Source organism: Aristolochia californica, unplaced genomic scaffold (genome assembly GCF_029961685.1).
Source record: "Aristolochia californica isolate CCGP_79_NKW_82.1479 unplaced genomic scaffold, dmAriCali1.0.hap1 SCAF_5, whole genome shotgun sequence".
In the NCBI taxonomy this organism is placed as follows: Eukaryota; Viridiplantae; Streptophyta; class Magnoliopsida; order Piperales; family Aristolochiaceae; genus Aristolochia; species Aristolochia californica.
The window spans coordinates 5,119,885-5,144,963 of NW_027182214.1; the positions used below are offsets into that span (position 1 = coordinate 5,119,885).

The window sequence follows — 25,079 nt, forward strand, 5'->3', positions numbered from 1 at the left end:
TCAATACTAAGCAATGAAACAATATTCATGAATTTTTGGCTCAATTTTGGGGTCTCCTTCAAGAGTGGAAAATCACTCAACCATGCTCCACCGATATTTCGGTTCAAGAGAGGTGAAGAGAAGCTTTAGCTACAATAATTTGTTTGAAAAATATCAAGCCATACTTTAAAGTTGTTAAGATTCAACTTTTTAGCTCCTTCGCACTACCATCATTTGATGAAATAAGTGCCACATTGTTGAGAATCCCCGATCCATCTCTTAATTCAAATAATGATGCTTCATTATGCTATGTATTCAGGTAATAGGGGTACATTATCCTCCAACTGAGGCTGCAACAGAAATTCTAGAGGAAGCCGAACACGAAGTTGTAGAACCGGTCCTGGCTATTCTTGCATAGAGCCTCGAATATGCACTTATTGTGGTGGTCAAAACCACCTTGTTAAAAATTGTTGGAAGCTTCATGGAAAATCGGAATGGGCCATGGCTACTCCAACCTCTGTTGCCAATGATAAACGGGAAGACAAGGTTAAATCACAAACTAGGAAGATGACTCTCACTCATGAAGACTATGAAACATTTAAGAAAATGAAATCATTCATGGGGTCTTCCCTTACATCATTACCTACTACTGCTTACTCTATTACTTCAAGTATGATTTCTTCCACTTTCTCATCTTCATCTTGGATAATAGACTTTGGGGTCTCCAAACATCTCTCATGTAACAAACATATGCTAATTTTTTTATCTCCATGTATTCCGAATAAGTTTTTTAATATAGGTAATGGTACCCAAACCAAAGTACTTGGCAAGGGATCATCTTCTATTACACCCTCTATCCCACTTCGAGATGTCCTATTTGTTCCTTAATTCCCTTTAAACTTACTCTCGGTAAGTCAGCTCACAAAACATGTAAATTGCTCTGTCACCTTCTCACCAACTTCTCGTGTATTTCAGGTTCTAACAACGAAACAGGTGATTGGTGAAGACCGTGATAAGGGGGGTTTATATTACTTAGACCTTCCTCCGTTAGTTGCACTTTCATTCTCTCCATTCGAGGCACAACTTTGGCACAATCTACTTGGCCATCCTTCTACATCTTCTCTTCGACATTTATTTCCTTCTTAGTCTTTGTCTACTTTAAATTGTAAGGTTTGTCAATTAAGCAAACGCTAGAGGAGTACATATTCTCCTTGCCCTACCAATAAAAGTGTTACTTCTTTTTCTCTATTACATTCTGATGTATGGGGACCCTTGAGTCTCTAATATGTCTCAAGTTAAATATTTTGTTAATTTTTTTGTTGATTTTACCTGGGTTACTTGGTAATATCTATGTAAAGAAAGATTTGACATATTTACTATCTTTAAGGCCTTTCGTGCTATGGTATTCAGTTTAGCAAGAAAATTCAAGTACTTAGGCCTAATAATGCTAAAGAGTACTTGTCTAGTGAGTTTCAGTCCTTTTGTGAAGGTAGTGGCCTTATCCATCACACATATTGTGCCTCCATACCTCAACAGAATGGTGTTGCCGAAAGAAAGAATCGTCATCTCCTTGAGGTTGCTCGGGGTCTCCTCTACTCCATGAAGGTACCCTACTTTTATTGGGCTCATGCTATACTTACGGCTTGTTTCCTTATCAATACCTTCATCTGTACTTGGTCATAACACCCCCTATTCTGTATTACTTCCTAGTGAAGACCCATTTTCTCTTGTCATAAAGGTCTTTGGTTGTGTTTGTTTTGTCCATATCACATCTCCTAAGAAAAATAAACTTGTTCCTTGTTCTATGAAGTACATTTTCTTGGGTTACTCTCGCACCGAAAAAGGTTATGAATGTTACAATCTTACCCTTCAGCGGTTACTTGTGTCTAAGGATGTGACATTTTTTTAGAACACTTCATTCTATTCCTCGAATGATGTTCCTCTGGGTTTGTCATTCTCTCTTATCACTCCTCATCCATTTGTGCCATTTAATACCGATGTCACTCCGCCCCCAAAAGCATCAACCGACACCACACCTGTGGATTTTTTGGATCTTAGTGAGGTAAGTCCTTCCCCTATTCCATTTGGTCCACAGTTTGATACTCAGCCCATTGCTCTAAGAAAAGAACCTCTTACTTGTACTACTCATCTTATATCCAACTTATGTCTTCCGCATGTTATTAGTTCCTTGCATCTCTTTCTTCCATCTCTATTCCACAGTCCTATCAGGAGGCCCTGAAACATCCAGGATGGAAAACAGCTATGGATGAGAAAATGCAAACCTTATATGAAAATCAAACATGGATCTTAGCATCGCTTTCGACAGGTAAGAAATCGATAGATTGTAAATGGGTTTTTACCGTCAAACATAATCTGGATGGGTCCGTTGCTCGCCTTGAAGCCCACCTCTTTGCAAAAGAGTACACTCAATATTATGGAGTGGATTATGAGGAGACCTTCTCTCCTATTGCCAAGTTAAAATCAGTATGTATCCTATTATCGCTTGCCTCTAACTCTTATGTATCATATTATCGCTTGCCTCTAACTCTTCTTGGTCCGTCTATTAACTCGATGTAAAAAATATTTTCTTAAATGGTGATATATGTGAGACAATCTATTTGATTCAACCACCTGGTTATGTGGTTGAGGGAGAGTCCGTATGCCACTTAATGAAGTCGTTATATGGGCTTAAATAGTCCCCTCGGGCCTGGTTTATTAAATTAAGTCAAGCACTACTACGGTTTGGATTTCGTCGGTGCTCAGTAGATCATTTGATATTTATTAAAGATACCTCAAAGGGAAAGATATTATTAGTTGTGTTTATTGATGATATTGTCTTAACCGGCAATTATGCGAATAACATATAAGAAGTAAAAAACATGATATGTCATGAATTTAAAATTAAAGATCTTGGACTTCTAAATTATTTTCTGGGCATAAAAGTTCTTTAGTCCAAGTATGGGATAATATTATCTTAGATAAAGTATGTCTTGGACCTTCTCGAAGAAAAGAAAATGATGGGGGTGCTGCCCAACTAACACACCTATGGATGCGAATATTAAATTATGTGTAAGTTCTGGAAAAAATATTGATATTGGCAAATATAAAAGACTTGTCGGCAAACTTATCTACCTCATGGTAACTAGACTAGACATATTATATGTTGTAAGTATGGTAAGTTAGTATATACATAAACCACAACTTACCCATTGGCAAGCCTTGGAAAGGATATTACAATACTTAAAAGAAGCCCCAGGAAGAGGATTGTTTTATGAAAAAAATGGCCACTTCAACATAGAAGGTTTCTCATACACAGATTGGGCTGGATCGCCTGATGATAGGAAGTCCACTTCTGAATATTGCACTCTTGTTGGAGGGAACTTGGTAACATGGAAAAGTAAGAAGCAAAATGTGGTTGTGAAATCTAGTGTAGAAGCAGAATACAGGGTTATGGTTCACACAGTCAATAAACTCCTATGGATCAGGTCCCTTCTTACCGAATTAGGATTTTATAAATGAGTTTCCATGGGTCTATATTGTGATAACCAAACAACTATTCATAAAACTTCGAATCTTGTCTTCCATGAAAGGACCAAACACATTGAGGTGGACTACCACTTTATATGGGAAAATTTTCAAATAGGTATAATCTCCTTCAAACATATTTCATCACAAGAGCAAGTAGCGGATATTCTTACTAAACTAGTTATGTCTAAGTTCTTATCTTTTATATGTGCCAAGTTGAGTATTCATGATGTCTTTTCTCCTCTAACTTGAGGGGGAGTGCTAGAAGGTGGGCTCAAGCCCACACGTCCAAGGAAGAAAACCCACACATCCAAGAGGTGGCATATTGGTAAATAAGAAGACTTCTTATAAAGATGACATGAAGATGTAATTACTTGTCTATTTATGTTTCTTCTCTTATAATATTGTAGCCCTAAGGCATTGTAAAAATTATAAATAGAAACCCTTGGCTAAGAGGTAGAACATCAAGTTCTCTCTTTCCTTCTCAAATTCATCCAAACTCTCCTCTTTATAACACAGGCTTGTTGTGGGTTGACTATGTTTTTTGACTCTTCGAGTCCGAGTGGTAAGGAGGGATTTAACCGTAAGGGACGCTGGAGTGGAAAGAAACCTTTCCCTCTCGAAGAGTCCTCGGCTGTTTTGCTCCTCGATGTTGTTCTTCTCACTCGTACGCATAAATATTGGACGTAAATTCGTCTAATGTTGTAAATACCAAATTCAACATCTGCCACTTGTTGCATGCTAGCGTATGTTCAACACTGCTTGAAGACAAGAATGGATACGAGCTTCGCTACTAAAACCTGCTTGCAGAATTTCTGTTTTTCTAATAATTATATTAGGAAGTCGATTAGGGTATTTTGCATCGTAACCAATATTTAATGGGTCTCAGAATAATTATTTTCTGAATATGGGTTCTGATTAAGAAATGAGAAAATCGAACTAAGGAAGGAAGATTAAATGCTATTCCTGTGAGTAATGCAATCTTTTCTCAAATTGGACAAATTCGCCTTTCCATCTCTTCTCAGAAGCTGTGCAGCCCAATCAGATCTGAACAATGGCAAAAAGATCCATGCCGCCATCATTGCAGTGGGTCTTCAGTCTGACTGTTACATCTCCAGTGCTCTGATCAACATGTATGTGAAGTGTAGGTCCCTCGAGGCCGCCATTAATGTGTTTGCTAATAGTCCCAATAAGGATGTTACGGTGTGGAATAGTATGATTGACGGGTACCTAAGATTTGGCTTCAAGGACGCGGTCCTCTCGTCCTTTAGTCAGATGCAAGCTGCTTGTGTTTGGCCTGATCCCTATTCACTTAGTATCATGCTTGGAACGTGCACTGATTATGCAAGTGTTGAGCATGGAAAGGAGATTCATTGTTATATTATTAGGCATTTCTTTCTTGGGGATCCTTTCCTGGGTCTTGCACTAATAGAGATGTACTCCAAGTGCAAGAGACCACTAGTTGCATTCAAGGTGTTCGATGGATTGGAGCACAAAAACATTTTTATATGGAATTCAATGATTGGGGGTTTCGGTCAAAATGGGTTGTGGGAGAAAAGCCTTGAACTATTTATCCTGATAAAGAGTGGGTGTCATGAGCCTGGGTCGGCAACATTTTCGAGTGTCATAACTTCTTGCTCATTAGGACAGGCTGTGGTTTTTGGTAAATCTGTTCATGGGGAAGTGATTAAAGTGGGACTTGAGTGTGAGCCTTATGTTTGCACTTCTCTGTTGACTATGTATGCTAAATTTACATTAGTGGAAGATGCATACACAGTGTTTAGTGGTATGCCTAATAAAGGGGTTGAATTGTGTAATGCAATGATATCGGCTTATTTAAGTAGTCGCTACACAGACAAAGCCTTGACTATTTATACTATGATAAGATCAAGTGGACTGAAACCAGATTCCTTCACAATCACAAATGTTTTATCTGCCTGTTGTATGTGGGAATTACTTGATTTGGGGAAACAAGTTCATGCACAGTTGCTGAAAAGTCCTGTTCACTGTAACATGGCAGTGGAGAGTGCATTATTGACCATGTATGCAAAACTTGGACTTATTGAAGATGCTAATTCAGTTTTTGTTGTGGCCAAGGAAAGAGACTTAGTATTTTGGGGTTCCATGATTATGGGATTTTGTCATAATGGCAAAGTTCATGAAGCTCTAGATTTGTACAAGACAATGGAGACTGAAGGGTTGAAAGCTGATGCTGAAATCATGTCTAGTCTCATTGGTGCTTGTGGAGGACTAGAAACTGTACAATTGGGTTCTCAAATCCAGGGACTCGTTACCAAGAACAGCATGGTGCATGACATTTTTGTAGGTTGTGCATTAATAGATATGTATTCCAAATGTAAGTTGCCAGAGTTAGCCAAAGCTGCTTTCCGTGGTATGACACATAAAAACTTGGTGGCTTGGAATTCAATGATCTCATGTTGCTACCAAAATGGTCAACCCGAGTCTTCAATCAGCTTTTTTGCTCAAATTTTAGAGCATGGTTTGGTTCTGGATTCTGTCTCTGTAACTACTGTTCTCACGGCAATATCTTCATTGGCTACACTAACAAAGGGAAAGATGATACACGGTGTCACGATTAGACGTGTGATACAATCAGTTTGCCATGTTGATAATGCTCTAATTGATATGTACATCAAGTGTGGAAGTTTAGAATATGCGAGGCGAATTTTCGACAAATTGTTGCAAAGAAACATAGTTGCATGGAACTCAATGATAGCAGGGTATGGATCTCATGGGCAGTGCCCAGAAGCTATAGGGTTATTCAAGGAAATGCAGAGAGTTGGAGAACAACCTGATGGGGTCACCTTTTTATCCTTAATCTCGTCATGCAGCCACTGTGGTCTTGTTGAAGAGGGTATTAACTTCTTCCGATCCATGTCTAGGGATTATAGAATTGTGCCACAAATGGAGCACTTTGCTAACATGGTCGACCTGTGGGGGCGGGCTGGGTATGTAATTGAAGCTTACAACTTTATCCAAAGCATGCCAACTAAACCTGATAAAAGTATCTGGTTATGCTTCTTGTTTGCTTGCACTGCCCACCATCAGTTTGAGCTTGGAGAAGTAGCTGCATGTCAACTATTGAAGCTAGAGCCGGAGAGAAGCGGGAACTATGTGCAGCTGCTGACTTTGTATGGCAAGGCTGGCTTATGGAGAAAGGCTGCAAATTTAAGGTTGTCAATGAAAGAAAGGGGACTAAAGAAGAATCCTGGATGTAGTTGGATTGAACTGAAAAATGAGGTTACAGTATTCTCTTCTGGGAACTCATCCTCTGCACAGTCTGCAGAGACTTATGCTATATTAGAAAGTCTCATGCAAAACATGGAGACTTCTCAAGAAAGTGATTCATGGGATTTTCTCATTTTAAACTAAATGGAGCAAAGATACAATTACCATAATCATGAGCCACAAACTTTATTTTGAGTCACGGAACTGAGACCTATGGGCACTGACATTTCTGCCGTACGCTCACAGAGAGTCCATAGTGAGCTCAATCATGGAGAGTCCATGCAGAAGGATCCATCTTTAATGATTTTTTTATCATTTTTTGGTTAAGGTTTTCTGAATTTTAGTCATGTTGAATTGCTGCAAGAAGATGGATGGCAAGTTGGAGCCTTAAGACATATCTTATAGAAAGCAGGTATCTGATCTTATTTTTATCAGCGGAACTCCCGGTGGAGGAACCATATCTGATAAGAAATCACACTAAAAATTGCAGTAGGTAAAGTTGCTTGCTCTGTTTCTTGTTTGTTTGGAATTATGAAGACTTTTAAATTAAAAGAAGTACTCGGCCTGCATTTCAAGGGTGGCCTCATGAGCAAAATAGAGCAAGCTTGCTCCATTTCTTGTGAAAATAGAAATAAAGAGTTTCACTAATGGAGAGATTGCCATAAGACGAGAAGAATGAGATATGAATATTTTTGTCAAAGAAAATTTTCTATGGAATGGTTATTGGAGTGTGTGTATATATTACATACATACCTATATAGATTTGCAAGTGTTTGAAAGGATTGAGGGCCATGAAATGTGCTTCTTGGGGAGAGGATTGTCTGAAGGATTTAAGGAAAGATTAGAGCGAGCATGCTCCATTTCTTCTGAAAATAGAAACAATGCTTCTAATGAAGAGAGAGAGCCATAAGACGAGAAGAAAGAGATATGATTGTTTTTGTCGAAGAAAATTTTCTATGGAATGGTCATACGAGTGTATATACATTACATACATACCTATGTAAATTTGCAAGTGTTTGAAAAAATTGAGGGCCATGAAATGTGCTTCTTGGGGAGAGGAATGTCTGAAGGATTTAAGGAAGATTAGAACGAGCTTGCTCCATTTCTTCTGAAATAGAAATAAAGAGTTTCACTAATGGAGAGATAGCCATAAGATGAGAAGAATGAGATATGACTGTTTTTGTCGAAGAAAATTTTCTATGGAATGGTCATATGACTATATATATATTACATACGTACCTATATAAATTTTCAAGTGTTTGAAAGGATTGAAGGCCGTGAAATGTGCTTTTTGGGGAGAGGATTGTCTGAAGGATTTAAGCTTCACCTTGTTAGGTTGGTTGTGTCTTCCAAAAAAAATTGGAAGTCTAGGTCTCAAGAATTTTGCCTTTCGGTTGATGAAATGGCTCTGGAAGTTCAGGTCTTCTGGAGTGCTTTTAGGAGGCATAAAAAGGTTGCTAAATTCGGGGTTAATATATATAGTTAGTGGCTTGCTAATGTTCATGTGGACAGTTTATGTCCCACCAAGAGGAATAGTGTTAAGCTACTACTGCAATTTCAATCACACTCTTGCGTCCATATCTGGAATTGTTCCATTGATTCTTTTCTGGTCTGATTGTTGGCTGGGGACAGGCCATTTGTGATTCTTATCTGAGTCTATTTAGTATTGATAAGGATCTGGATCGTCTTGTTGCTATTGTGCTATCAGCAGATATCCATGCAATCTAGAATATTGATCTCCTAAGGAGCTGTATTTTCATTGTGCCTATGGTCCATGTCGCTTGCAAGGTCTGGATTGAAGCTCCGTCTTCCTTCCCAATTCAGCGAGTTTATTGACCTATGTGCTTCTCTTCCAAGATTGGGATGGCTCATGTAACAGTTTTGTCTTCCTTTACTTCCTCGAAGGATCTGGCTTTGGAGTAATTGGAGCTGCTTTGACCACAAGTCTGCCCTTGTTGATACAGTCATTGATAACTTATCTCAGCAAGTTGTCTCGTGGGGTTTGCGCTTGAATTCAAAGAATTTCTGATGGTATGATCTGTAGTAATTGGAAAACAGTGGCTGGTCTCTCTGTTTACAAGCAGCCTCCTTCAGCTACTTGGGCTCCTCCTAATCTGGGCACCATTAAATTGAAATTTGATGGCTGTTTGTTCTGTAATCGAGGTCCTGCTGGCTTAGGGTTGTTCCATTGGCTCAGTGATTCAGTTTCTTGACCTTTGCTGGTCCACTGAGGATTTCAGACTCTACTTTTGCCGAATCTTATGCTTTTCTCCATGGATTAATAAATTACCTTTCCAAGTTTGTCACCTCCCTTGAGCATGAAGGTGACTCTGAATCAATTATTAGCTTGTGTAAAAACATTGTTGAGTCTCCTTGGAGGCCATGGAATTTCTTTCACGAGATCCAAGATTTAGCACAATGTTGTATCTAAATGGTCTCTTTTAACGTGTCTGCAAATTGAATGCCTGATCATTTAACCGAATGCCGCCAATTTCTTGTATTCATCACTTCCCCTGTAGTTCTGTACCTGGGCCGTTTCATCTTTCTCAATTGAAATCTCCATTATTCATATTTTTTTAAAAGGATAGTGATGTTGATCTGACTGGAACATCCACTAAATGGGTAAATTTAATCTGAATGATAAAATTAATCTGACATTCAGGGATTGTGGAAGGTGAGAAGGTAGGCAACAATTGTTTTCTTCTGCCTGCAATGTTGGTATTTGCATGTTTTGTGATGGAAAAGATGGGGAGATATGAGATTGATGCTCTCAGTGGTGTTATTATAGTAGTCAAATTAACTACAATCAGTAGTGATATTGATGCAAAATGCTACTGAGGATTGAGGAGTAAAACACAGTCAGGATCACAAAATTCGATCCGGGAATTGAGCAGTTGTGGAAGCTGTAAAGCCGGGGATTACATGAATAATTGACCATTTTGATTGGCTGGAATTATTTCCTTCGGCCAAAAAGGTTGACAGTTGCCTGCAAGTTTGAATGAGGTAGTTGAGTTCTTAATTTCTGACAATATCACATTATGAAAAAACCAGAGGTGTACACTATTGATGCAGATGCCAGTAATATCCTTGACTTAGGGTTGGATTGAAGTGCAACTGAAAACATTTCTCATTTTAATTGACTAGTTGGTATAGCAGAGTAAATGAAATGAAACCTGTTGGATGTTATGTAGATCTTAGTGGAAACAGCATAAACCTGTAGAGCTTCTGACATTCATTAAACTCTGTACTATTTTTTCACATGGAAGATTCTGTTTATTGCTATACTGATGAAAAATCAAACAAATGTATAGAGAGAAGGGCCTGCTTGAAAGGGGATTCAACAATATGCTTTGTTTGCTCGTAGGGAGTTCCCCAGATACGGTCATTATATACTAGTGGCAGTGTTACAATCTTGTCGTATTTAGGTCTTGTTAGTACATTTTTCACAAAATGTTAAAAAAACATTTTTAGTAGAAATACATTTTTAGGGACTATAATGTCTCATGTTTCCTAAAAAAAAATTTTTATTTGAAATTTTTTACCAAGAACATCTTATAATTTTTTCAGGTAAAAGTTTCCAGAAAACCATATGAATTTTTTTTTAATAAATATTTGACAATTGATGTTATAATACGTTCAGCACAAATGGGTTAACTTAAACATTGGCCAGTCCGGGTTATCTTTTTGTGAGATAATTGTTTCACGCCCCCTTAAGTTGATCTACCTTCATTCATTCACCGCTCAGATGTATAAGCTGATGAATCATATCAAGTTGAGCCAGACTGGCTTACAGGTTGATTGGTGATCCAACTTTGGTAAAAACGAGTTCAAATACCATGCGCAAAAATAAAAACATATTACGAAATTCACCAAAAACAAATTCTTTTTTTTCCGTTTCCCAACTAAATTGTCACAAAAGCTTAGCAGAAGAGATGAAGTCGCCAAAAACCAACGAGTTCTATTATTAATGATTCTGGTTTGTGAATTCATCACCAACAGGAAGACTGAAATGCTTATCCTGTTTTGACTTGAGCATTTAGAAAAAAAACTTTTCTACTCTTCAGCAGGTTTCTCAAAAATTTGCTTCTTCAACCAATCAAATGGCTGCAAAACAAGATTACAAACGAAGATTAGATCCTTAACTATTCAAAAGACAGTCAAATCTAGTAGAACAAAAAACAGACTATTTTCAATTGAAAGCACCATAAAAGATATGTACATATTTCTCTGCATAACACCAAACGTGCTAAATTACAGAAGTTAGCCAGCTCTGGCTGATTCTGTTTCCATGAGCCAATAAATGAGAGAACTGCAGCAAAAGAAATTTAAATGCACCTCTTCTATCATTCCTTCATCTTATACTTCCTCTTTGTTCTTTCTTTTTATCTTTCAGAAAAAAATAATAATAATAATAACAACAATAATAATTTACTTTTTTTTCTAAAGATTGACATCTGAGATCCAATTATCTCATGAGTTTCCAGAAAAGATGTATCATTTTGCACCAAAAGTCAAAGGCATCTCAAAATAGTCTAAAACATATCTACAACCACAAATAGCCGATGGCACCAGACAACTGAATAATGTCAAAACAATTCTAGACCTTGCTATGATGTCTCTGCCTTCAAAAAATATTTTAAGACACTATTTTTATTATTGTAGACCACTAAGAATTGCAAGTTATAAAAAAAAAAAAAAAAAAAAACACTGGCATTATCTCCTTTTTTTTCTGTGTATTTGTTATGTCCACACAGCATACCTCAACCCCATGAGATTAAACCAACCTCACATTATGAACCCACAATCCAAACTGCAAATTGATTGTATTTGCAAACAGTTTCTTATTAGAGCATGAAATGAAGATAACCAGTGTTGAATTAGTTTGAGTAGTATTCTATGTAATTATGAGAGTGAGTGGCATAAACTGTACTTAGTAGTTAGAAGTATTCATTTTTTTATTCTTATATATTAGGGCATCTATGCCCCTAAAGTTTCTCTTCTCAACTCGTGCTCTTGCCTTATCCTTCTCATCTTCTCTTCCTCTTCGTCCTTATTTCTTTTTCTTTCTTCTTCTTCTTCTCAAACCAAATAATCCATAAATTAAACCCTAGAATTCAACACGGTATCAGAGCTTGAATTCTAGGGTTTAAAGTTGAGTTGATCAAGTTATGAAAGTTTAGTGGAAAGGAAACTCAATTCAGCCTTCAAGCAACAAAAGGTTTGGCCAATTTTGAACAGGAGCAAAAAGCAGAAGTCAATTCAGCAAGTTCTCTCTTTAATCAAATAAATTTCACCTTATGTTTCACATTATGAGAGATTCAATTCAAGTTTTTTATAGTCACAAAATTGTTTTTACTCAAGCCTACTTGTCCCCCTCAAAATTTGTTTGTTTTTTTCTTCACATTGAATGGCTGAAATCACTTTTTTTGTCATGCGCATGAGTTTCCCTCATTCCTTGTTTTCTTCATTTAATTTTTATGCCAAAAAATCCTCCTTAGGAATTTGAAAAGTCCTCTTGAAGTTCTCCTTAAGTTCTGGTTTGTTGAAAGAATGGTTGCTCAATTAAGTTGTTAAAACCCTAAGTTAGGATTTGAAAAATAGTTTTGGAAAGTACTCACTAGTTCTAGTTTGTTTTTTGATTGCTTTCTTACCAGCACCTAGTCCTTTTTTTTTCCTTTTTTAATCACCATTGGTCATTGGGTGATTAGAATTCTGGTTTAGAATCTGAAACAATAAAAATAAATTGAGAAATTGGTCATGCTCGTGCGATCTATTGGTTGGTTTCCTTGCTTGTTACTTGCTGAATTTGATCACTTGACATTTCATAATTTTGCATTCCATAGCTTCAAATATTTATTAGTTTTGATAAAGAATTGTCCTCTTTCCCTTCAAAAAATCAATTGGTGGACTTCTTCATGAAAACTATTGCTGCAAAGTTACTCACAGATACCTGCTCCAAGCTGGGAATATTTTAAGTTTTCTCCCCAGCTTGAGGAGGAGTGTTGAAGTAGTTTGAGTGGTATTCTATGTAATTATGAGAGAGTGGCATAAGTTGTAATTAGTAGTCAATTTAAGTGTTTTTTTTTATTGTTATGTATTAGGCATCCATGCCCCACCTATATAAATAAATAAAAGAGAGGGAAGGAGGGGGGGCAGCTCATTCATGTGCTCTCTCTTAACCCCTAAAGTTTCTCTCCTCAACTCGTGTTCTTGCCTTTGCCTTCTCATCTTCTCATCTCTTCTTCCTTTCTTCCTCTCAAACCAAGTTATCCATGGATTAAACCCTAGAATTCCACAACCAGCAACAAAACATTTGACTACCTAATAGCCAATGCTGTCCCACGTGACTTCTGCACTAAGACATGATGATGAAAAAGGATTATGAAGCAACCTATATAGAAGCTTATTAGTTAGAATAATAAAATAGTACTCATTTGAAACCTAACACTAGAAAAGTTAAACATCCTTGCATGTCTCTATTCTTCTAGTAAATGCTCGATCATGTCAGAGCCTAAACTGCCAAAGCAAATCACCAAGAGATACCAACTTATTTATGCAAGCATGTGGCCTGACATACTAGGTCACCCAAGAAGCCAAGATACAGGAACTGAAAGAGAAAGAAGTTAGAAGATTCCTCTCTCCAGCTTACTCTCTGTAGTATATAGTTTAGGCTATATGCCTTGGATATTCTAGTGCATCTTAACCTATTCAGCCTATTCAAATTGCATTAGACATGGCCAGGTTTAGCATTGACGAACATATAAAAGATTTATCAGAACTGCAAAATGAAGAACTCTGTGAGTGTCAATCTCCAGATCCTACCTTCTAAATGCCTACAAAATGACATCTACTTAATTGCCTACAAGAATGATCTTTATTGAAAATGTATGCAAAGCAATAATTAAAGATGCTTATGAGACAAAAACATAGAGTGTGAGGTCCTGAAGATGGTAGGAGCTATCGGAATAATGCTTAGCATCTGTTTTCTAGCTCCTTACCTATCTGTTTTCATCTGCTTATTATATTTAAGGTCATGCATTGTATTTTAATCCCGTGGCCAAAACCACTTAAGTTGTCCTCCAAATTATTTTACCAACAATAATACCAGAACCCACATGGCTCCGCTAAGTTCTCTCACGAAGGTAGGTAGTAAGAAGGGTTTAACAAGGGTTCACAATTACTTCAGAAAAAGAAATATCGCTTAAACCATAAACAGCATCTCAAGACATTATTTCTTTCGTCAAATGAAAACCATAGCCATTGATCCTGTGAAATTCGGCCCTTTCATATCAATTAGCAATAAAATACTGCTATATGGTAAAAGCATAAACCAGAGCTACATGGCACAGCAAATGCCAGAAATTACACATGGCTCGTAGAGAATATCAGAAATGTTTAATTATTACCAGCTGGATTGGTTCATGAAGTTGTTTATTGGAATGGTTCGAGAAATTGTACACTACAGATTAAACACACCCCTCAAATTACAAACACAGAACCTAAAGAAATCGTATTATCCATCCTAAACTCTTGTCTCACAGCCAGATTAAAGGGAAACCGGCGACCAAATCAAACAGAAGCTAACAAATCCCAAAATGTTTATCCGAGAGAAAGATTGGACGTCAATACATTACTGCCAGCAGAACACGTTTTCCGCGAAGCCACTAAAGGAACCCGCTTACGGTCCCTCCAGAAAAAGATGCAGACACGTAAACATACACACAAAAAAGCGACGATGAACGGAAAATCATAGAGCCAGATTCACCAGCGGAGAAAAATCGACACGAGCAATCCAGAGATTCAGAATAAAAACCAATGGACTCCCACGAGGAAGAAATTGTCAAACATGGGAACAGTTCCAATGCGAGAAGTAGGGTACCTGGACCAGCCACAGACCGGCGGTTATGCCCGCGATGCCCCAAGTGACCGCCGCCGATATGTCAGTCGATTGAGATCGAAGCGACGGACGGAGGAATTTGAAGATGCCCGATCCGGCTGCCATTCTGTATGTGTTTTGCGGAATGAAACCCTAGATTGCTTCTCTTGCCTTCAAAATTCGCGTTTCAGAGTCGTCGGACTTGGTGGCACGAAAGATTACTATGGGAAGGCTCCAATATCAGAAGCCAATAAGACGTTTGTCTGTTTGGTCTTCGATATGGCAAGCGTTGGCATTAGGGGTCGGTGGGCCGGGTTTTCAGACCCACTCCCAACCGGTGAAGCTTGTAAGAACCTGCAAATTTAAGATAGATTTGGAAATCAAATTTTATTTTTACCTAATGATGGGTTTTTATACGAATTTTAGAACCTCTAAAAATAATTAAAAATAATTATTTTTAAATATCTACGTATATCATTTGTTGGAGAAGTGAAAACCATTGTCTTAAGTTATAATTTTTCTTATATTTTTTAATCGTGTTTTAATTGTGTGTTTACCTTTATTTTTCACTTATGTAAAAGGGTAACTTTGTAATTATCTTTCTATAAAAGTTTATTATAAATAAAACACCTAAGAGACAAGGGAACAACATGCCCAAAACTCTCTGTTTCCTCCCAACCCTCTTCCTCTTGTTTAACTTTCTCCTTCCTTCTTCTTCCTCTTCTTTTTTCTCTCTTCTTAACCTTCCTTATTTGTTGAATTTAGGACCACATGATTAGAACATCAAACAAGGTGGTGAGAGAGAAAGAAAAGAAGAAAGAGAGAGGAGAAGAAGAAAAGAAAAGAGAGCAAGAGAGGAGCTCGAGTAAAGGGAGAGAGGGAGAGAGAGTTTAGGGATGAATTGAGAGGAGGGGAGAGAGATTTGATGCTCTACCTCAAGCCAAGGGCTTCTATTTATAGTTTTTGAGAGGATGTTATAATGTTTATAATGCCCTTAAGGCTACAAGTTTTACATAAGGAAAGACATAAGTAGAAATTTTTTTTTACTAATCACATCCTTGTGTCATCTTTATGAGATGATTTCTTATTTACCATCATGCCACCTCTCTTCTACCTGTGGACTTCTCCTTGGTCATGTGGATTTGATCTCATCTTCTAACATTCCCCCTCAAGCTAGGGGTGAGAAAACATCATAAAATGCCCAGCTTGTAGCAAATGGTGGATAAGATCTTGTGAATGATTGGATTTGTAAGGATCTCTATAACTTGTCTTTGTGATGAGATATGTACGAGGGATAATATATCATTTTGGAATTTTTCTCGTATAAAGTGGTAGTCTACCTCAATGTGTTTTGTTCTTTCATGGAAAACCGGATTTGAAGTGAATTGGATAGCCGCTTCATTATCACAATATAGATCCATAAAATCTCCTTTATAGAATCCCAATTCAGTAATAAGGGATCTAATCCATAGAGGCTCACTGTCTGTATGTATCATGGCTTTGTATTCTATTTCTACATTGGACCTTGCAACCACATTCTATTTCTTACTTCTCTATGTAACCAAGTTTCCTCCTAACATTATACGGTACCCAGAAGTAGACTTTCTATCATCTAGAGATTCGGCCCAGTCTGCATCTGATAATCCTTCTACGTTGAAGTAACCATGGTTTTTATAGAGAAGCCCTCTTCCTCGAGCTCCTTTCAAATTTTGTAATATTCTTTCCAAAGCTTGCCAATGAGTAAGTTGTGGTTTGTGCATGTATTGACTTACCACATTTACTGCATATGATATATCTAGTCTTGTGACAGTGAGGTAAATAAGTTTTCCCATAAGTCTTTGATATTTTTCAATATCTACATCTTTTCAAGAGCCTCCAGATAGTTTGGTATATGAATCCATAGGAGTATCTACTAGTCTTCTCCCCATCATTCCTGTCTCCTCAAGTAGACCAAAAACATATTTTCTCTCAGATAGTATGATCTCATGCTTAGACTATGTTGGAAGATAGGACCAAGCCCACACGACCAAGGAAAACCCACATATCTAAGAGTTATATAAGATGGGCTACACGACCAAGGAAGGCCCATAAGATGTGCTCAAACACATAAGAAGTAGGACCCACCATGATTACCAAAAGTTGGCATCCTTATCACATAAGTTGGAAGATCAAGAAGGACTCACAAAGGCATCTTTATCTTATGGTCATGTCCAAGAAGAGTTCTAGTTTGAGTTATGTTTGTCTTTTATCTATATTGAGTTATTTAATTATGCTAGGACTTATCTTTAAGTGTTAGAGTTTGGGTGTAATTGGGACAAAGGTAGTTTTACTGTAATTGGACTCTACTACCTTCCTCTATTATAAATAGAGGTTCATTACTCTGATTATAATAAGTTAATGAATTCAATGAATTATTTCTCTTTTCCATAAATTCAACATGGCGTCACAGCAGGTTTTGTGAGTTGACTTGGTCAACCCACAAAGATAATGAGATCCTTTTCTCTAAACCCTAAGTCTAGGTTTGTATTTTTTTCAGTCCTTATACCCGTTAGTTTATTCATGTTTCACCTCTTTACTGAGCTTTCCATATTGCAAATTATATAAAAGATGTTTGAGTCTAAATTCCAAAGAAAAACGAATGCTTCCAATCGGAGTTATCTACAACGAGATATCGATATTTGAATGAGCGAAGGTCAAATTGCAAAAAAGGTTCGAACAACAGCAGAAAGCTTCAGATTCCGAGGTATTTTATGCTATCAAGAACTAGACTTTATATGCACAAATATATATCAAAATAAATATTTGTAAGTATATTCTTTTACCTATTCAACCAATTTTTTATTTGAGTTATCTACAAAGAGAAATCAATATTTGAAGCAGCAAAGGTCGGATTGCAAAAGAGGTTTGAGCAGTAGCAAAAAGCTTCAACTTTCGAGGTATTTTATGCTATCAAGAAAGAGACTTTATATGAAGAATTATATATCAAAAGAAATATATTTAAGTCTATTTTCTTACCTATTCAACCAATTCTCGGTATTATTTTTTTTATAAAGATATATTGATCTTGGAAGAGTCAATGGCCGTTCTAGAAAAAAAATGAGAAACAGTTGTTAGTTCAGCCATATGACAGAGACCAAAATCTATCAGATTATTTATCTTTTGATAATTATATTTTATGAAGAGAAGTTATACTTGGACGAAAGGTATTTAAGTCTAGTTTTAGAAGGAGAAAAGTTCATGTCAATCTAATCTATATTTAAACATATATTTGCATTGGAAGAATCAAAGGTCATGTTGGTATTCAGTTGTATTGAAAAATTCGAATTTATGTCCATTGTTTTGCATCACTTTTTGAGTTGATTTATCAGGAAAATATCTCACTTCTCCCTGGTTTGAGGGCTTATTTATGCATCTTTGTTATTTGGACTTATTGTTACATCTATGATATTTGGTTCAAGCTGGGATCACTATCTTTACTTCCCAGCTTAAGGGGGAGAAGTAGAAGAAGTACAAGAAAGAGGTATTTTATTCCTTGTGTGTGGATAAGTTTATGTGACCAAAATATTCAAGAAAGGGGAAGCACAAAAGATGAAGCTTCTGCATCTACGAAAAAATATTTATATTGGATTATGATTATTTCATGGGTCCTACTAAGTTTATTATTTTGGTTCGTGTTATTTGTGTTGGAAAATGGTCATGGTACATTACGGTTGATGCTATTATGTCCCTTTGGATGAGACATAATTTATTATTGAAGAAGAGGTAGCCTCAGTACCTTGTCTCATACCATAATTTATTTGACTCTCAAAAATATTACGGTTAGGACACCATGAGAGTCGGTGCCCGGATTGGGACACCATGATAAATTTAACTCTAAAAAATACCATAGTTGGGATACCATGAGAGTCGGTGTCCGGATTGGAACACCATTATAAATAAACCCACTACCTCCCTTGTAATAGCTTTTATTATTCCTTCCACTTGAGAGTCGTTGTCCTGTGGGGGACACGGTGGTGGACACTTCGGACCAATGCTGATAGACACACTACCTACAAAAGACGGAGTGTGCCCTACATCCAGCATTAGGACTGGAGTATGGAGCAATCTCTTACTGGCAAGGAGTGATTTTTACTCTCACTTATATTATGCCAGCAGGGCTTCATGGAAGGACGCAACAGCATGAGGGGGAGTGTTGGAAGATGAAGGCATATTGGAAGATGTGCCATTTGATACAAAAAAGATTTTATACATCATTTGTAGCAAGTTGGGAGTTCATGTTGTTCTCTCACCCCCGGCTTGAAGGGAAATGTTGGAAGATAGGCCTAAGCCCACACGACCAAGGAAGACCCACATATCTAAGAGTACTATAAGATGGGTTACAGGACCAAAGAATGCCCACAAGATGAGCTCAAGCACATAAGAAGTAGGACCCACCATGGTTATCAAAAATTGGCATCCTTATCACATAAGTTGGAAGATCAATAATGACTCACAAAGGCATCTTTATCTTATGGTCACGTCCAAGAAGAGTTCTAGTTTGAGTTATGTTTGTCTTTTATCTATATTGAGTTATTTAATTATGCTATGGCTTATCTTTAAGTGTTAGAGTTTGGGATTAATTGGGACAAATGTAGTTTTATTGTAATTGGACTCTACTACCTTCCTCTATTATAAATAGAGGTTCATGTATTCTGATTATAATAAGTTAATGAAGTCAATGAAGTATTTCTATTTTCCATAAATTCAACACCTAGATAGTATTTAAGTAGTCCAAGGTCTTTTGTTTTGAACTCTTCACATATCTTATTTTTTGCCTCTTAAATGTCATTTGAATCACTGTCGGTAGGGGTGGCTTCGAGCCGAGCCGGTTCGCGAGCCGGCTTGGTTCGGCTCGGTTCGATTCGTCATTTTTCGAGCTCGAGCCGAGCTCGAACACCGAAATCGGCTCGTTTACCTTAACGAGCTGAGCTCGACCGAAGCTAGGTTCGGTTCGTTGGCTCGCGAGCCGGCTCGAAATGAGTCAGATCGGCATGAATCGGTACGGGATCGCGAGCGAGCGGGGGAGCGGGAGCGGGAGCGAGAGCGAGGGGGGGAAAAATTTTTCCTCCCCCCTCGTCACCGCCGACCCTCCCATCGGTTGTTGTCGCCGCCTCTACCGCCGTCGTAGCTGTTCTCCGGCGTCTATACCGCCATCGCAGCAGCTCGCCGGCCGCTTCTGTGTCCGTCCGTTCGATTTCTTCCTCTCCTCGCCGTCGCCTCTGTTTCCGTCGCCGCCGACTCCATCGTGGCCGTCATCTCCGACGATAAATCCTCCCCGGCGCCGTAAGCCCCTTCCCTCGGGGTCGTCTCGGCGGAAAACCAGAACACGGGAGAAATAATCTCCCCCTTCCTCGCGAGAAGATGATCTCGCACGTGCGATTTCGCACGTGCGAGACCATAAAATACAAAAAAAACTTTTTCCTCTGGAAAAGTTAAAAATAAATTTTATAGAAATAATTTTCTATAAACTATTAGTGTCTCATGTTTTTTTAAACACTTTTCTAATTGAAATTTTTTATTAAAAATCATATAATTTTCAAAGTAAGATTTTTTGTACCAAGATGGGGTAGAAAACTGTATAGAAATTTTTTGAATAAGTATTTAACAGTTGATGCTGTAATACTTTTAGCATGAAATAATTTTCATTGTAATTTTGTGTTTGATATTTTATTTAATTAAAAATTTATCGATAAGTATAATAATATATTAGATTGATTATTAATTTTTATTTATTTCCCTAGAAGAGACAATAAAAGGTCCATTTAACTTTCCTAAGAAAATTTTAAAATATTTCCTATAATTTTCTAATAAGTCACTAATAGTAATAAGATTTTATTTAAAGGTTTTTTTGGGAATATGTATCATAGGAAAAATATTTTTAGTTTTTCCTAGAATATAAATTTTTATCTAGGGGCACTAAGGAGGCCATAATAAATTATGGCCAAATTCAAAAATTACAAAACAAGCTAGACAACAATTGGAGTAAAAAATATTAATATTGGTGTATTTTAATCCATTATTGAAATTCAATCCTGAACCTCCCCTATCATTATATTTCTTAAAAATGTATGCATAATTTTATATATAATTTATTCAAAGCCACCCCTACGTGCGAGATCATAAACAAGGGAAAAAAAAAACTTTTTGTCCCTTCCTCATGGCTCTTAAATAAATTGAAAAGATATTTTAGTAGAAATACGTTTCCAGAGACTAGTTTTTTCAATAAATGTTGAAAAAACATTTTTAATAGAAATATAGGGACCATTAGTGCCTCGTATTTTTTCAAAATATTTTTCTAATTATAAATTCTTTTTAAAAAATCCTATAATTTTTCAAGTAAGATTTTCTTGCCAAGATGGTTAAGAAAACCATATAGAAAAATTTTGAATAAGTATTTGACAGTTGATGATATAATACTTTGAGCATGAGACAATTTTCATAGTAATTTTGTGTTTGACATTTTATGTGATTAAAATTTTATCGATAAATATAATAATATATTAGATTAATTATTACTTTTTATTTATTTCCTTAGAAAAGGCAATAAGAGGTCCATTTAATTTTCCTAAGAAAAATTTAAAATATTTCTTGTAATTTTCTAGTAAGTATGTAATAGTAATATGATTTTATTTAAAGAATTTATAGTTTTTATTTGGGTGATTGTAAATTGATAGTGATATTTTATTTAATTTTGTTGTGTTTGATTATTGTATGGAGTTTATTTATAATGTTATGCAATGTATGGAGTGTTTAGATTATTTTATGGAGTGTATAAACAATTTCATGAAGTGTTTATGGAATGTATAAACAATTTTATAGAGTGTTTATGGAGTGTTTATGCAGGTATTATGTATATTGATTATGCCCAATTTTAAGTAAAGGTCATGCCGAATTTTATACAAGTATTATATATATAGATTATGCTCAATTTTAAGTAGAGGTTATGCCCAATCTTATACACATATTATATATATAAGTTATGCCCAATTTTATGTAGAGGTCATGCCCAATTTTATATAAAATGTATGCATAATTTTATATACATTTTATTCGATATATATTTTTTGAAAAGTTTGAAATGTATGTTGAGGCTCGAGCTCGGCTCGAAGCTCGGCTCGAAATATTTAAATCAAGCTCGACTCGAACATAGGCAGGTTCGGGCTCGGCTCGGCTCGATGCCACCCCTAACTGTCGGTTAAGACAATATCATCTACATAGACTGCCAGAAGTACTTTTCCTTCAGGGGTGTCTTTAATAAATACGGAGTGATCGACTAAGTATAGATGAATTCTAACCCGTATCAATGTTTGGCTAAATTTATCAAACCACGCATGGGGAGATTGTTTCATGTTGTTGTGTATCTATCTATCTGTGTGTGTGTGTGTGTGTGTGTGTGTTTCTTCTTTAATATCCTCATTTAAGAAAGTATTTTTTACATCAGGCTGATATATTGGCCACGAGGAATTAGCAATAAGAGATTACAATATACGTATTGAGTTCAATTTGGCCATCAGAGAGAATGTTTCTTGATAATTGATTTCGTAGCATTGAGTATAACATTTGGCAATGAGCCATGCCTTAAAGCAAGCAACCGATCCATCTGAATTATGTTTAATGGTATAAACCCACTTACAACCACAAGTTTTTTGCCTAAAGGAAGAGGAACTAGAACCCGTGTCTAATTCTAATATAGTGCATGTATTTCTTTTTGTATTTCCCCCTTCCATCCTAAATGCCTTAGAGCTTCTAGATAGGACTGTAGTACAGAGATAGAAGAGATAGATGCAAGAAATTAGCAACATAAAGAAAACAAATGATGGTGAGACACAAAATTAGATATTGGGTCAGAAGTAGGGGTGGCATCAAATGAGACAGTTCGCGAGCAGCTCGAGCTCGACTCAGTTCCGGTTCAGCTTGATTCGATTTATCTAGATCGCAAACCGAGTTCGAGATCTAAATAAAGCTCATTTGTGTTAACGAGCCGAGCTCGACTGAACCATGGTTCGGTTTGAAAGCTCGCGAGTTGGCTCGTTAATTGGCTCGAGAGTTAGGGACTCGGGAGCGGGAGTGGGAACGAAAGTGAGAGCAAGGGGGGGAAAATTCTTCCTCCCCTCGTCACCGCCGAGCCCCTCCGTCCGCAACGCCGTCAACAACTGCTCGTTGGCCGCCTTTGCCGGTTGGTTCCATTTTTTTCCTTCGCCTTCGCCTCTGTTTCTGTAGTCGCCGCTTCCGTCGCCGTCATTATCCCCGACGATAGGTCCTTGCCAGTGTCGCTAGACCCTTTCCGTCGGCGTCATCTCGGTGGGGAAAACCAAAAACCAGAGAGACCTAAGTTACCCCCCTATGCACGAAGACGATTTCGCATGTGCGAGATCATAAGCAGGTGAAAAAAACACTTTCTTAAACTCCGGTTGTCCCTTCCTCATGGCTCTTGAAGAAATTGAAAAGACATTTTAGTAGAAATACATTTCTAGGGACTATTTGTGTTTTTCAAAAAATATTGAAAAGATATTTTTGGTAGAAATACGTTTCTAGTGACTATTAGTGCTTCACATTTTTTGAAAACATTTTCCTAATTGAAAATTCTTATTAAAAAAATCATATAATTTTCTAAGTAAGATTTTCCTACCAAGATGAGCTAGCATAAGTATTTAACAGTTGATGTTGTAATACTTTTAGCATGAGGCATTTTTCATAGCAATTTTGTGTTTGACATTTTATTTGATTAAAAATTTATCAATAAGTATAGTAATATATTAGATTGATTATTAATTTTTATTTATTTTCTTAGAAGAAGCAATAAAAGGTCCATTTAACTTTCCTAAGAAAATTTTTAAATATTTCTTGTAATTTTCTAGTAAGTCACTAATAGTAATAGGATTTTATTTAAATGATTTTTTGGAAATATGTATCATAAGAAAAACATTTCTAGTTTTTCCTAGAATATAAATTTTCAACTAGGGGTGCTAAGGAGGTCATAGTAAATTTATGGCCAGATTCAAAAATTAAAAAATAAGCTAGACAATATTTGGGATAAAAAATATTAATGTTGGTGCGTTCTAATCCATTATCGAGATTCAATCCTAAACCTCCGCTATCATTCTTTTTTTTTAAATGTATACATAGTTTTATATATAATTTATTGATATATATTTTATCTAGAGTATTAACTGTAAGTTAAGCTCGAACTCAATTAAAATTATTTGGCTTGGGCTCGGTTACAATTTTAGGCTTGACGTTAGGGTTGGCTCGAGCTCGAGTTCGAAATATTTAAATCAAGTTCGGCTCGAACATAGGATGGGTCGGAGTCAGTTGGATTCAAGGCCACCCTTATGCCCAATTTTAAGTAGAGGTCATGCCCAATTTTATGTAGAGGTCATGCCTAATTTTTTGTAAAATGTATGCCCAATTTTATATACAATTTATTTGTCATGTATTTTTTGAAAAGTTTTAAATGAATGTTGAAGCTCGAGCTCAGCTCGAACTCGGTTAAAATTATTGGGCTCGAGCTCAATAAAAATTTTAGGCTCGAGCTCGATTTCAAAATATTTAAATCAAGCTCGGCTAGAACATAGGCAGGTTCGGGCTCGGCTCGGCTCGATGCCACTCCTAGTGAGAAGTAGAGAACCTAGTACAAATTATGGGTTATTTCCTTAAGGCTATTGGCCGAGTATCATATCGTGGTTCAAATGGAACAAGAGTAGGTGAAGATGGACTTACCTCAATGGGATCCCTAAAATTCGTAGGTGTGGTATCGGCCAATGCTTCAGGGGGTTGAAGAGTATCCACAACACGGGGCACAACTGGTCAAGGAGAGGCTTGTACAAAGGAGAGGCCCGGAGTTGCATTTTCAGTAGAGTAGTATGAATTGTCTTGAAAGAAGGTCACATCCCTAGATACAAGTAACGTTCAGAGTCTAGGATTATAAAAAACATAACCTTTTTGTGTGCGAGAGTATACACTTGATAGATTTTGGGTAAAGTTTATTTATCTGGGGTGATGTAACATGAACAAAACATGTACACCCGAAGACTCTTAAAGGAAGTAAAAATGGTTCATCATTTGGAAATAATAAAGATTATGATGATTTATGACCGAGGATGAACGAGAGTAGCCTATTTATAAGAAAACATGCAATAAGAATGGCATGTGTCCAATAAAAGTATGATACTTTCATGTAGTATAGTAAGTAGCGGGCTACATCTAGGAGATGTTGGTTCTTCCGTTTTGCTACACCATTCTATTGAGGGGTGTTGACACAAGATGTTTGATGGATAATACCATTTTCTTGTCAAGAAGAGTCAAGGTCACTATAGAGATACTCTTTGACATTATCAAAACGAAGTACTTATTTTTTCTTGCCAAATTGAGTGGCCACCATAGCATTAAAGGACTTAAAATAGATAAAATT

At 36.7% G+C, this 25,079-nt stretch overlaps 1 protein-coding gene and 1 long non-coding RNA gene across 2 annotated transcripts; one reads left to right on the top strand and one right to left on the bottom strand.

Moving 5' to 3' along the window:
- The first annotated feature begins 4,479 nt into the window (after window positions 1-4,479).
- Window positions 4,480-8,396, top strand: LOC137965132 (pentatricopeptide repeat-containing protein At2g40720-like). The gene is made up of 2 exons (XM_068811526.1): window positions 4,480-6,832; window positions 8,197-8,396. The coding sequence occupies exons 1-2, from the start codon at window positions 4,480-4,482 to the stop codon at window positions 8,394-8,396; spliced, it is 2,553 nt and encodes an 850-aa protein (XP_068667627.1).
- A 2,295-nt stretch (window positions 8,397-10,691) lies between these two features.
- On the bottom strand, window positions 10,692-14,862 carry LOC137966582 (uncharacterized). The gene is made up of 2 exons (XR_011116222.1): window positions 14,633-14,862; window positions 10,692-10,857 (listed from the first exon to the last, which is right to left on the bottom strand). It is a non-coding gene; the product is annotated as an uncharacterized lncRNA (long non-coding RNA).
- Between the last annotated feature and the right edge of the window lie 10,217 nt (window positions 14,863-25,079).